At 35.6% G+C, this 13,961-nt stretch overlaps 1 protein-coding gene across 6 annotated transcripts in view; it reads left to right on the plus strand.

Moving 5' to 3' along the window:
* LOC111153565 (COBW domain-containing protein 1) overlaps window positions 1–13,961 on the plus strand; it is a 52,336-nt gene that overhangs the window by 19,630 nt on the left and 18,745 nt on the right. For 2 of the 6 annotated variants that reach the window (XM_022512663.1, XM_022512664.1), the window contains exons 5-9: window positions 3,014–3,073; window positions 4,429–4,466; window positions 9,808–9,854; window positions 12,021–12,107; window positions 13,429–13,473. In XM_022512663.1, the coding sequence (XP_022368371.1) occupies window positions 3,014–3,073; window positions 4,429–4,466; window positions 9,808–9,854; window positions 12,021–12,107; window positions 13,429–13,473 (277 nt within the window). Of the gene's footprint in view, window positions 1–3,013; window positions 3,074–4,428; window positions 4,467–6,702; window positions 6,727–9,807; window positions 9,855–12,020; window positions 12,108–13,428; window positions 13,474–13,961 lie in introns of those variants that run through there. The other 4 variants (XM_022512666.1, XM_022512667.1, XM_022512665.1 and 1 more) reach the window with 3 other exon arrangements.

The following is a 13,961-nucleotide window of genomic DNA, read 5'->3' on the forward strand; positions in this document are numbered from 1 at the left end:
TGTTCCTTTTCATCACTAATTCTGTTTCCACCAGTGTCTATTCCATCCCTGATCTTTTAAAAGAATTCGTTAAGTAATGATATGTTTATTGGGTATATACGTTTATTTCTTTCACAAAGTACCGTTTCATATTACTCTGCTTTATCTTGCCTTTAAGAGTTTGTTTTTAATTAATTATGTTGTTTTTTAAGTTCTCTATTATGAATAGACCTTTGAGAATTTTCTTTGATTATGTTTCTTTGGTTATGTTTCCTTCCAGAATGGGTTCTATGCCATTTATATGCCTTATTCATTTCTTTAACTTTTTCCTTTCTTTCATCTTTTTTGTTTTCTTCTAAGCTGTAATATATGTGCATTGGTTTTTTCAGCATGTTGGTGTTGACGTAGAGAACATCGGTCTACTTGCATATGGTGTTGAATTACTTTTAATATCTTACCCATCTTACCTAAACGTGTTTTTCTCCTAGGCCTCAATTTGAATGCTGGGTATTGCTGGGAGCAGGGAAGGGGAAGCAGAGGAAAAAGGGTGTCTGAGAGATCCAGTCAGATCTCTCAGATGGGCAGTCAGACTTTCAGGCTCAGCTCTCTTTAAAGTACCCAAGTGTTCCTCTCTTGAATTTCCTCCAGCTACTCCTGAATATATATTCCATATCTTGTGTGGGTATATCCTCGAGCCTCAGACTTTTCAATTCATTTTGTTCTGAGCCCTAGAAGGTGACCCCCTCCTCCAAAAATGTAGAAATGGTGGGCGCCTGGGTGGTTCAGTTGGTTATGCGACTGCCTTCGGCTCAGGTCATGATCCCGGAGTCCAGGATCAAGTCCTGCATCGGGCTTCCAGCTCCACGGGGAATCCGCTTCTCCCTCTGACCTTCTCCCCTCTAATGCTCTCTCATTTCTCTCTCTCTCAAATAAAATCTTTTAAAAAAATGGTTAGAAAATTTACCCTTGGTTGACTTTTTCCTGTATTACTTACTTCTTGTTCAGTTTCCTGTACCATTTTGAAAACTGTTTCTGATGAGTATTTGGATTCTGTAAACTCTTTCCCTACAACCATTTATTGATGGGGGTAGAATGAAGAATTATCAGAAGTCACATAGAACTTTGTTTCTTATTTAGACTATCACTCTTCAATATTCATCGTAGGAGATTATATATTTCGTTATTGCTGATAAAAATTTGGCTTTTAAAATTTTATTTTAAATTTTTATTGTAATTGGTTTTGAATAAGGGAGATTCTATAGTCTAGCTAAAGGTTTCTTAACATTGGCACAACTTAAATATTTTGGATTGGATAGTTCCTTTTTGTAGGGATTGTCTTATGGACTGTGGGATGTTTTTGTTTCTTTGTTTTGTTTTGTTCTGTTTTTTGCCTTGTGGGATGTTTAACAGCATCCCTGGCTTCTACCCACTAAATACCAGTACCATTCCCCTAGTTGAAACGATTAAAAATATCTTTAGACATTGACAAATACCCCCTGGGGAGAAAAATCAGCCTGGGTTTGGGAACTACTGATCAACGTACTCTCTCATCTTTATTCCTCTTGCTAAACACCTGCATCTGAGTTTCAGATAGTTCCTTCTTGGGTAGCCTGATATTACCGAAGATACACATCAGATTTAGAAAAAAAGCTCCAATACCCTCTTGTAATTCAACTTAATACAACATGAATGTTAACTGTGTAGGACTTGTAAGCTATTTGAATAGTAATCCATGAATTAAAAAAAGGTTTATGAGCAAGGTGGAATTTTATTGAGTGAAAAAAATTAAGTCTCTTTTATGACTTACTGTTTGGAGTAATGATGCTCATAGTAGATTTCCTTTTTTCTCCCTCATTAATTAAAATCATGTTGTTAGCCAAGTAAGTGAAGAAAATTCTTATTGGCAATTCAGTTGTTTCCCGTTTAGGAGACTGACACTCTCCAGTTCTAAGCTAAATAATTGTCATGGTAAAGTAATTTCCTTGAAAAGAACAGGCATTGATTCTCTCCTGTTACTCACAAATCCTATTTCAGTCAAATTGGAAAACTATTAAGTTTTTGGGAAAAAATCAATAGGTATCAGGAAACCGTTAGATCTTGTGGCCCTTGCTATATCTTGCATGAGTAATCACTGTAAACGGCTGACAGGTATTTCACTGGTGACACAGAGTGATGCTTGGGGGACCACATCTCCTCGGGCTAGGTGGACAGCTTCAGACACGGGAATGAGTTCAGTTAGCCTTGTTTTTCCCCAGTACTCATTCTTTTAGACAGCCCTGTCACTAACTGGACCTGTGATGCTTTGAAAAATCAAATACTTTCTTTACGGCCAGTTTCCCTTTTCTTGTGTGGTGGCGTACTAATCAGGGCGTGTGCTTTGCTACTGAACCAGTGTGTGTCAAAAACAAGTTTTAATTTCTTATTTAGAAATTATTTTTCCTCAGACCCACATTTTATATTGGTATTAAATAAACAGTTTAAGGTTTTACTGGTAGTGCCACAGAGTATACAGTTTTGCCTCTGGTCTTTTTCTTCTCTAAAACTTACAAGTTTTTCTCTTTTTCGGTCAAGTGGCTTCCGAATTATCTATGTTGTGTTTTGCTTCCCTTTAGAGAGAGAACTGATTATTTATGAACTGTATGATTATTAAATTAGGGACAGAAAACATAAAACTAAGTCCCATGTGCACATATCCGTAGTGCCCAAATTATTTGGTAGTATCTATTGGCAGATTATTATGGCATCGACAGAAGCTTGGTGTTGGGTTTGTATGTGATAAGAGCTGATCTGTTTTTCTTTTCCTTTCTTTCCTTTTTTTCAGAGTTGGGGGCAGAAAGGGAGAGGGGAAGAAAGTACAAATAGCAAAAGATTCTGTCATTGTAATTCCCATAAAGAAATTTGGAAAGCCATACATCATTTGTATATGTATTTGTCTGCTAATTCTGTTAGGACACGTTAAAACAGCCTCGTTAGAATAGTGTTTCTCAGTTTGAGTAAATATTTTTGTTTGATGAATATTTTATATATTTTTCAGGTGCTGTAGCTTCTATGTTTTGGGTTGATGCTGAATTAGGGGTTAATATTTATCTTGATGGTAAGTTGAGAAGCAAATATTCTTTTGTTTTCAAGTAAAATGTTATGGTTAAAAATTTTTTTTTGTTCACATTATAATTTTATTCTTTGCATTTTTACTCTTTTTAAATTTGTTTAGTTTGATAATGAAGTAAGATTCCAAAGCCCCAGACAGTGGTAGAACTAGATGTAAGGTCTCAATGTCAGCTCCTAATTTAGTGCTTCTGCTAAGGTTTTTGTTTTAAAATACTATGTCAGTTTCTTATATCCTATGTTTGATTTATTCTACTTTATTTAAAATATGCAGTATGAGGATCCTATTTCTGCTTTCATTTTCCCTTGAAGATAAGAATTAAGCGAAGCCCCCACCCACCCCTTACTTCTTTGCCTTAACACTTTTGGGCAATTTTATTCATAGACTTCATTTAAGACATAAGGAAACTTTCTGAATGAAGTAACTATGACCTGCCTACCCTTTACCTTTCTTTAAACCAGGTCTTCCATAGACTCAAGAGTGAAATTTAAGACTGTGCCTAATCATTTGGCTCTAGTGTATGTAGTGTGTAGCTGGTTGAATTCCCTAGGCATCATCAGACTCATTCTGCTCTTACCATTTGAAAAAATTACTCGACGTACAAATTCAGAGGTTGCCAAACTAATTGACCATTGGAAACTTAGGTACGTGTTATTGGAAAATACTTGCGTGAGTTAGATTTGGTGCAAATTACTAGGAATAAGATATCTTAAGGCATCTCAGATTTATTAAGCAGTAAATTAAATGTTAAGAAAAGTCTTGATTTTGGGGCGCCTGGGTGGCTCAGTGGGTTAAAGCCTCTGCCTTCGGCTCAGGTCATGATCTCAGGGTCCTGGGATCGAGCCCCACATCGGGCTCTCTGCTCAGCAGGGAGCCTGCTTCCTCCTCTCTCTCTGCCTGCCTCTCTGCCTACTTGTGATCTCTGTCTGTCAAGTAAATAAATAAAATCTTTAAAAAAAAAAAGTCAAGTCTTGATTTTGATAATGTAAATATAAACTGAAAATAACCTGTCTTGTGTAGTTTATCACATTCCAGTTTATATTATGGAATTTGTCTCATTATATTTTGGATTGTAAGCTTTTTAAAGGCCAGAGAAATCTTATTTTCTTATTTACTTGTTTATTCAATTAAAAAAAGTATTTTATAACCTCTCTAATACCTTAAAATGGTGCTAGGCACTCAGTACACATTTGAAATGTGTCTACTTGTTCATGGAATTGAATTAAATATCAGCTTTGGCACAACAACAAAAAAATATTTACCGAGTAAAATTTGTGAACTTAAATAGGTTGTGATTTTCATTCTCAAACATAAAGGTGACTAAAAGATGTATTCTTTTGTAGGTATCATAACTGTCGTGGATTCAAAATATGGATTAAAAGTAAGTTGAAAGATTGCTGTGAGTTGCTAATAATTTGTTAAAAGCTAGGTATCTGGGAATTGATTATATTATTTTTTCTACATTTTTGTTTGAATTTTTTAGCAAAAGGTTTTTTTTAACTTCATCTATTGCTCATATCATAAGCAATAGATGAAACTTCTGTGTCTTTTAATTATTGTTTTAAAATTAAGTATTTTTTATTACTCTGGCTTAATGTGATAGAAGTTGGAAGTGTAATATTTTGTAAAGATGATATTACAGGATAAAGTTTGGGTATGTGTAACTCCTTACTGGGAATCAGCCTCAATGTTGATGTATTTTTCCATTTGATAAAGCATATGAGAACTTTTTTCTCGTGTTAAACTTCTATCAGACACAAACTGGAAATAATTGCATTAAAAAATAAGTGCTTTACCTTATTTTGAAGAAATCAGGATTTATACATATGTGTATTGAGGATAAACTCTCCCTTAAAAGGCAACCTCCTGTGAATGTTTTTGTAACTACCAAGTTCTTCAAATGCATTTAAATGGACTTAAATTCATAAAATGCACTTAGTAAGATTTTTAGAAACATGTTGCATAAAATAAAACAGTATTTTTCAACTTTCCAAGTGAAATACTACTAAAGGGAGAAGAGAATGAAATTATCCTCCATCTCCCCTTCTCAATCTAGGATGTGAATAGCCTTCTAAATAATTATTTCTCAGAAGTTTAAATTTAATATATAAAAATACACATTCCGGGCACCTGGGTGGCTCAGTGGGTTAAGCCTCTCCCTTTGGCTCACGTCATGATCTCAGGGTCCTGGGATCGAGCCCCACATCGGGCTCTCTGCTCAGTGGGAAGCCTGCTTCCCCCTCTCTCTCTGCCTGTCTCTCTGCCTGCTTGAGATCTCTCTCTCTCTCTGGCAATTAAATAAATAAAATTAAAATACACATCAGTTTTGTATTCTACTCCATCATATATCTGAATTTGTTAATTTGAAAATGTTTTCCTACTGGGGCACCTGGCTGGTTCAGTTGGTAGAGCATGTGACTCTTGATCTCAGGGCTGTGAGTTCGAGCCTCATGTCAGGTATAGAGATTACTTAAGAAAATAAAATCTTAAAAATGTTTTCCTTCCAAACCTTCAATAAAGTTATGCTCTCAGAATACAGAAGGCTTATTAAGTGGTTCCCAATATCCCTTCACTAGCCCTTTAGCTCCCTCAGGAATAAAGCACCTAATTTGACCTGTTTGGAAAATCATTTCTTTGTAGATTTTAAGTCCAAATTTATTAGTCATCTTAAGAATCAAAGAAAAGAAAAGAAAGAAAGAAAGAATCAAAGAAAGATTCCCAATATTACAGTTTTACTCAGAAAAATTCTGACTTTTCTGAAATCATGATATTCCTAATAAAATATTTATGTAGGAATCCAAATAAATCAAGTTGTTAGTTCTGTATGTTTACTATAGGCATGTTTGAACTCCTCTCTTATATACATTTATTACCAAATTTGGGATACACATGGGAGAGGTAGCAGTTAAGATATTTTATTTGTTTTCTTGATAGACTTAACATATCACACCCAGAGTTGAATAATTTTATGTGTATATTTGGATGTGCAGAGGAGTTAAATAGAATCTATTATCAGTGTGATTGGGGCCAAATAAACAAAGCAACATTCTGAATAATGCAAACACAGTAAACGTTTAACCTCCTGCCACCTTGATAAAAACCTCTTCAATTATTAAATCAATATACCTGCACAAAACTGACATACTGTCAGGATAATGGAAACTTTAGATTTTCTAAGTCAGATGCCAGATAAATAACTTTTCCTTTCCCTGAAGGATTTGCCCACTTGTCCAATCCCTCTGGTTGCACAGCTTGACCCCGGTAGCTGCTTGTGATTCAGAGCATTCTCAGGCAGCGCCAGTAATGACACTTGGATGATGGGCAACGATTTAAGGATGTCACGCCTCACAGAGCCGGCCCATCACAAGGAAAGCTGAGAAATGGTACCCTGTGGCCGGGCAGCCAAATTGAAACTGAAGTGGTAATTGATATCATGGGCTATCACTCTAATGGGATTGCCACCCATTGATCTGAAATATTCATTTTTTAATCACGGGCAAAGAATTGGACAGCTTCAAATGACAGCTCTCTATTCTCAGGACTTGACACCCAGGCTACCAACATTGTTCTTTTCAGTTCTACAAACGTGACAGCATTGAATGCAATAGAATCAGTGGATGAAGTTACACAGGAAAGGTCAAGTGAGAGGTTTCTCTCCGGCTCCTCTGTTACACTGCACTAGCTGTTGAAACAATTCAGTCAGAAAACAGTTGGGCTTGGAAAAGACTGGAAAAATAAATAGATTGACATTAAGCAACAGTCGTTTTCTAGCAGCTGAAATAGCGTCAGATCCATAACCAGTCCTTGGAGAAGAAGGAGCTGCTGATGCTTCTTTTTAAATGTCGTCTGACATCTCTGACACTAGATTTCTTTCCATTTGGGTCAAAAACAGTGACCCAAATGGAAAGAAGGGAAATAAGTCCAGTTTATTTGTGTTTCTGCAGGAGAGGATACCCGGTAGCCCTTGCTGAAGTCGGGTCTACAGTGGTGTTATTTCAGAGGGTTTCTTTCTTACGTGTGCCGAGTTGGAGCGTTGAACCTTGATTTTTGGGAAGTGTTGTGTTCATTAGTACCAAAATCATTTTTGTCTTTTTTAATATATAAGCAAAAGCCATGGTCTTTCAGCAGAGATGAGGAATCCTTTGGGTATAGGTATACATTCTCACACACACACACTCTAAAATTTTTGGAAAAAAAATTTGCAGATGTTTTCCTTCCTTGCTTGTACAGGTAGAATAGAATATCAAAATTCCTACTTTTTAACTTTATAAAGGGAAGTTATCCATCTGAGTCATGAGTACTGGAGAATGTCCCTTTGAATAACAGACACTGATTTTAGTCTTTTTGCAGAGTTTGGCTTGGGGAAATAGGAAGTTGCTTAAGGGAAGTAAATATCGGGCTGATAACCCGGAGAAAATAAATGCTGGTGTGCATTTATTATTTCTTTATGTTTGTATGGCCTTCAAAAATGCATAGAATGGGGATTTTGTCTCTTTTTCTGTAATTATATGTGATAATTATGTGCTTTATCCATAGTAGAATTGTACACATTGGCCATTTTTATTTTGGGGATTTTTTTTTTTTTAAAGATTTTATTTATTTATTTGACAGACAGAGATCACAAGTAGGCAGAGAAGCAGACAGATAGAGAGAGGTGGAAGCAGGCTCCCTGCAGAGCACAGAGCCCGATGTGGGGCTCGATCCCAGGACACTAGGACCATGACCTGAGCTGAAGGCAGAGGCTTTAACCCACTGAGCCACCCAGGTGCCCCTATTTTGGGGATTTTAATGTGTTTTTATATTTGGTACTTCTTGACAGTTTGAAGGTAGTAAAATGTTGGTTTTTCCCACTTAGCTTTACATATAGATTTCTAATCTTCTGGAGAAGTAAATGTTAAAAACATGGCTAACTTGGTGAAACTGCTATTAGTTCCATTTAGGTATGGAAATTCAAAACCAAAAAATCTAATTTTTCTGCTATGTCTTTTTTTATACACCACCAACTCACAGCCAGATAGCCCCAAATTCATATGTAAATAAAGCTCCCAAAAGGTCAGTGATACAATATTTTGAAAAATGTTTCAAATTTTCAAATCTGGAATATCCCAGGATCTTTCGGAAATAGATACCTTGCTAAAAATACATCTTTATTAAATAGATGAACTGCTGAATAGAAGGGGATTTGTTGCTGCACATTATATAGAATATTTCAAATAACAACATCCACTCATCTTTGTCAACAAATAGGGGTGTTAACTAGAATTCATTCAACAGATATTTGTTGAGCGTGGTGCCAGTTGACTATTTTCAAGATGGTAACAGCCTTATTCTCTACAGGCATAGTAATAGGGTTTGCAGTGGCCTCAAGCTAAAAATAATTAACAAAATAAATTAACAAAAATAGTAAACTCGTCTTTTGGCAAGGAACAGTTTTTGATTCAATACTGTAATAATAATGGAATAATGAATGCAATTTTTAGGTAATCTCTAGGAGTATACTCTTAAGTGATGGTTAACACTTATGTAACATCTGTATCCAAGATTGATTTTATGTGACATAAAAAGCTTTCATTCACAAGGTTTTAAAATTATGATCATTTTACTTATATTGAGTATGATTTCAGTTTTTGAAAAATATCCCTGTATAAAAGAGTATCCTGTGATACTATTGTGACAGTATTAGATTTAGTTTCTTCTTTTATAAAATGAGAATAGCCATTTCCTCTAATTCTTTGAAGGTTAAATGAGATAATGTATGTAAAATGATTTAAGAATTTGCAAAGTTTGATTTCAAATACAAAGAATATTAATATAATCAAATATGTAATATATAATATAATCAAATTGCCTCTAACCTCACAAGGTTAACCTCACAAGCTTTTTCTTATGACAGGGAGCAAGTATTGAAGATTAAAGTAACGAAGGTGGAATGTTTTGCAGGATGAACCTTATGGCATTGATGCCTTTAGGGATTTAAGTAGAATTATGGAAAAGTAATAACTGCTTCTAGGGAGATGAAAGCTAGCTTGTGGGTCCCTGGGTCAGTGTCACAATATTTTTTTGGAACTGGCTTGACTCTGGAGAGGTCAGCAAGGTAAATAGTTACACTGAGGGGCCAGGTCAGTCAGGTGTGGGTTTCTCTAAATGATCAGCTGTTCTTAGGCTAGAATTGGGGCTCAGGCCTTCCCACAGCTTGTTTCGAGGGACTAGGAAGGGCTCAGCACTGGATCTGTATTGTGTGTGATGCTGGGGTGCGAAGTGAGGTGTGGGACTGGGATGGATGGAAGTGTATTAGATTTTAAGAAAGTTTATTTCAGTGGTTACCTCTTTTATATAAGTAATAATGAATATTTAGAACAAAAACAGTTTTGTGAAAAGGAAAAGGCCTATAATTTGAACTGTAATGCTCTTTGTTTTTATTGGCATTATCTAAATCTGGAAGGTTTTCCTTTTAAGAAAAAGAAGATGTCAGGGGGACAGAATTTAAGTCTTGCCCCCTCCCCCAAAAAACTCCCACAGGTTCACTGTGGGAAAATAATTAGAAATGGGGAATAAAATTATTTCATTAGAAAAATTAGCTCTGCATTTGTGTATTCAGTAATAGAACTTGTTGAAATCTATATTAGAAGCACAAAAGGTGTGTCAAAAGTAAAATTCTTTGTGTTGACATTAGCATTTGTGTTTTCCCACAGTAACTTTTTTCAAACTTTGTTTTTGTTTAGCATTTAGAAGAAGAAAAACCAGATGGCCTTATCAATGAAGCTTCTAGGTATTCATGTTCAAAGTATATATTGATTACTGGCTAATTGAAAAGAGAAAATTATTCTGAAAACCAGAGTGAGAAATATAGAAACACAGTCAAGGAAAATTTGTTATCTTTTTTCCCTGAAATTGAATTGCTGTTTATAATGGTCTGATAACTAAAAAAAAATTTTTTTAAGATTTTATTTATTTATTTGACAGATCACAAGCAGGCAGAGAGGCAGGCAGAGAGAGGGGGGGAAGCAGGCTCCCCACCGAGTAGAGAGGTCCATGCTGGCCTCGATCCCAGGACCCTGAGATCACAACCTGAGCAGAAGGCAGAGGCTTAACTCACTGAGCCACCCAGGTACCCTGATAACTAAAATTTTATTTAAAACTTTTATATACAGCTTAAAATGAGTGTTGTTGGGCATAGCAGTTCTTTGAGAGGAGCTTGGGAACGGTGAACATTTAAAACTGTTTTTTTATTCTTATATAGTTTCATTGGGATTCAAAAGGATTATAAAGAAAAGAGTTGGTTCACTTACTACCTTCTTCAACAGTAATTCATTTGATTTACATATTCACTGTTATTCAGAACAAAAGAGGAAGAAATATGAAAATAGTTTTAATTGGCATTTAGAACATTTTTTTGTTTAATACCTTCATCCTTACTGGGTTGTCTTAAGACTTAAAAATATTTAAATCAGTTTGCCTACCCTAAGCATATTCTTCCTAACGGGGGAAGAAGGCTTTGGGATATACCACTGTTGCTAAGTGTGCTGCTGAGGTTAAGGGGGAGTCTCCCTGAGATTTGCTGAGGATGACCCAGACAAATAATGGCAGGCAGGCAAGCAGTTGGCTCCCTCTCATTCTGCAGTATGGTGCTCGGTGGTGCTGTAATCCTGCCCGAACACTGCAGTGCATACATACGTATGATTCAGATTAGACTGAACTTAAACACTTTTGTCATTTTCTTCCTTATTAAAGTATATTTACTATGGAAAATATAAATAAGCCAAATAGAAAATAGCAAAGTGTCATAAAAGCAACAATAAAGATGGGGCACCTGGGTGGCTCGTTCAGTTAAGCAACTTGATTTTGGCTTAGGTCATGTTCTGTGGGTGTGAGATCGAGCCCCGAGTCAGGCTATGTGCTCAGCTGGGAGTCTGCCTCTCTCTCTCTCACCCTGTCTCTCTGCCCCTTCCCCCCACTCCTCTCTCTCTCTCTCAAATAAATACATCTTAAAAAAATAAGTAAAGTTAAATATAGAAGGGCTGCAATTTAAAGATAGTGACTGTTTATATTTGGTGAAGTCCACATTAAATCTTTATTCATAGAAAACTTACTTAAACAGAAATGAGATTATGAGGCAATGTACATACTGTTGAAACTTGACTTTTCAGTAAATCAAAGTTAACTTATTTTTAAGAATTTGGCTATCTCCTTTGAAATAAATGGCTTTATCTTCAGGTAGCATAAAACTAGAATTAGGAATAGATAGTCCAGTGATTAAAATTTCCTGAAGAATTGAGGAAAATTTAAGGAATCCTCAGCTCTACTACTCCTGTTAACAGAAAATAGAACTTCTGTTTATAGTAAGCTATTTTGTTATCTAGCATTCTATCAGTGGGACAGAATGGCATTCTTTAACTTGAATGTTTGTGTATCAGTTTTACAGATACATGTACACAGATACATTTCTAGTGATGATGAAGAAGACACTTGTTTACCATCCTGATGTATCTTCTGTAGTTTTAAAAAACCTGTTTAGTGTTAGTGTTAATTTGTTTTATTTCTCTGAAAATTCCATGTGATAACATGGAATATTTTAGTCAGTAGACTGTCCATATTTTTACCATATTGAATATCTGAATTATATGCATTTCTTTACAAAGAAAATTATGAGTTGAAAATGATTCTTGATTGTAAACTTTTGGGGGTTTGTCTTTTCAGTTTCAGTAGCAAGCGAGACCACTTAGTAAATATTTTTTGAATGAATACATGTGAAAACTGAATTTATATAGTGAGAGATGTAATTTATTCCTACTATTTGAAGAATGATAAATAGGAGTAAAACCAATTACCATATAGAATACTATATAGTCCTTAATGCTATTTGATCTGAAGATGTTTCTATTTTTAATTTCTTAACATTTCTCTTTTGACATCTGTTCTTTGTTTTCTAATTTAGACAAGTTGCTTTGGCAGATATCATCATCATTAATAAAACAGACTTGGTTTCAGAAGAGGATTTAAGCAAATTAAGAACAGCTATTAGGTATGAAGTTTTATGTGTTAATTACCTACAAATCCAAACTGCACTATATGAAATATTTTTCCACTGTTACCCTATAGAAACTTGAGGTTCAAGGTTGACCTGCTTCAAATACCGTTCTGGAATCACTTATTGTTGATGCCTAATTGACTCTTAGTAATATATAAAATCATTCCCCATTTCTTACAGAATATAGTTAGAATTCATAGACTGATAGTCACTGTCTTCTGACTCCATCCTCTTTTTTCCTGTCCTCTTTTTGACTCTTTCCCTACAAGGAGTTCTCCAGCTTAACTAAGGACGACTTACTTTCCCATGGATGTATCTTGCCGTATCCTTTCTTTACTCTTACATGTTCTCACTCTCACTCTGCCAGTCCTTGAATTCCTTCATTATCTCTGTTTTATCCATTCTGTAGAGTAATCCCAACATCTCCTTTTCTCCCTTGGGCCCCTGTGAAATCTGCCCTGACTCAGGTGGTCTCCTTTCCCTGAAAGTATGTTGAAAAGAATTTAACAAGTATTTTGGTGCCATACAGAAGGAGTCCTCTTTCCTTATCTTAGTAGTATCAGAAAGGGAAGGATGGGCAGAGTGGGTATGGATTCTAGTTAAAGAACAAAGATGTTATTCTGTGGAAGAACCTGAATGTCTGACTTACTGTGAAAACTGAGGACAGGCTGGGGTCAAAGCCACTCACAACTAGGTTTTTATTTCTAGCCTGTGTATAGCCATTTCCACAATGTGTGCTTGTGGATAATTGAGTATCAGTAAAAGTCTTGATTTATCTTCTCATTTTGAGAACATTAGAATTACTGGATGTTTATGAATCATTTTTTCTAAAGTGAAGGTCTCTTTATAATTCACAAAGTAGCCCCTAGTTTGTCAGTATGCGGTAGATTTTTGCCTGTCATGTTTTAATACTGAAGTGGAATATACCTGATTTATGATTAGATAAAAAATGATAAGCTATAAAAAAAATATATGTTTTGGGGCGCCTGGGTGGCTCAGTGGGTTAAAGCCTCTGCCTTCAGCTCAGGTCATGATCCCAGGTCCTGGGATCAAGCCCCGCATCAGGCTTTCTGCTCAGCAGGGAGCCTGCCTCCCTCTCTCTCTCTGCCTGCGTCTCTGCCTACTTGTGATCTCTGTCTGTCAAATAAATAAATAAAATCTTTAAAAAAAAAATGTAAGTTTTGTTTTTCTGTTTTTTTTCCTCTGGATGTATTTGTATATGCTTATTTTCTGTTCTAGAAATAATATGCTTTTTGATCTTTAAAAAGTTTAACATTTACCTTTTTACCCTTCTCCATTTTTATGTTTATTTCAGATCAATAAACGGACTGGGAAAAATTTTAGAAACACAAAGATCAAGGTACTTTTAAAATCCATTCCCAATATCGACAGTAAATAATTTTAGTTAATAATTATTAAGTATTAATAATTAATATTAATGGATAAATATGTTTGATTCTATTATAAGAAAGATAAAAAAAAAAGAAAGATACATGTACCTTTTAAAAAAATGGGGCCCCAAAATGTTTTGAATGTTCTTTATGAATTAGTTTGGCATATTTGGTTAGTATGTTTGCTTCTTATAGCTAAGACTAAGAGCCATGGTAAGACTGGATAACTGTGTTTTTGTTTCATAAGGAAAAAAACATGGGACTTTTCATCCACTCATAAAAGTAACTAGTATAGAAATCTGTAAGAGTATATTACTAAGAATCTCTGGGGTGCCTGGGTGGCTCAGTCGTTAACCGTCTGTCTTCGGCTCAGGTCATGATCACCAGGTGCTGGGATCGAGCCCTGCGTCGGGCTCCCTGCTCAGCGGGAAGCCTGCTTCTCCCTCTCCCACTCCCC

This window comes from Enhydra lutris, unplaced genomic scaffold, assembly GCF_002288905.1.
Source record: "Enhydra lutris kenyoni isolate GAN:26980312 unplaced genomic scaffold, ASM228890v2 scaffoldscaffold33, whole genome shotgun sequence".
Classification (NCBI taxonomy): domain Eukaryota; kingdom Metazoa; phylum Chordata; class Mammalia; order Carnivora; family Mustelidae; genus Enhydra; species Enhydra lutris.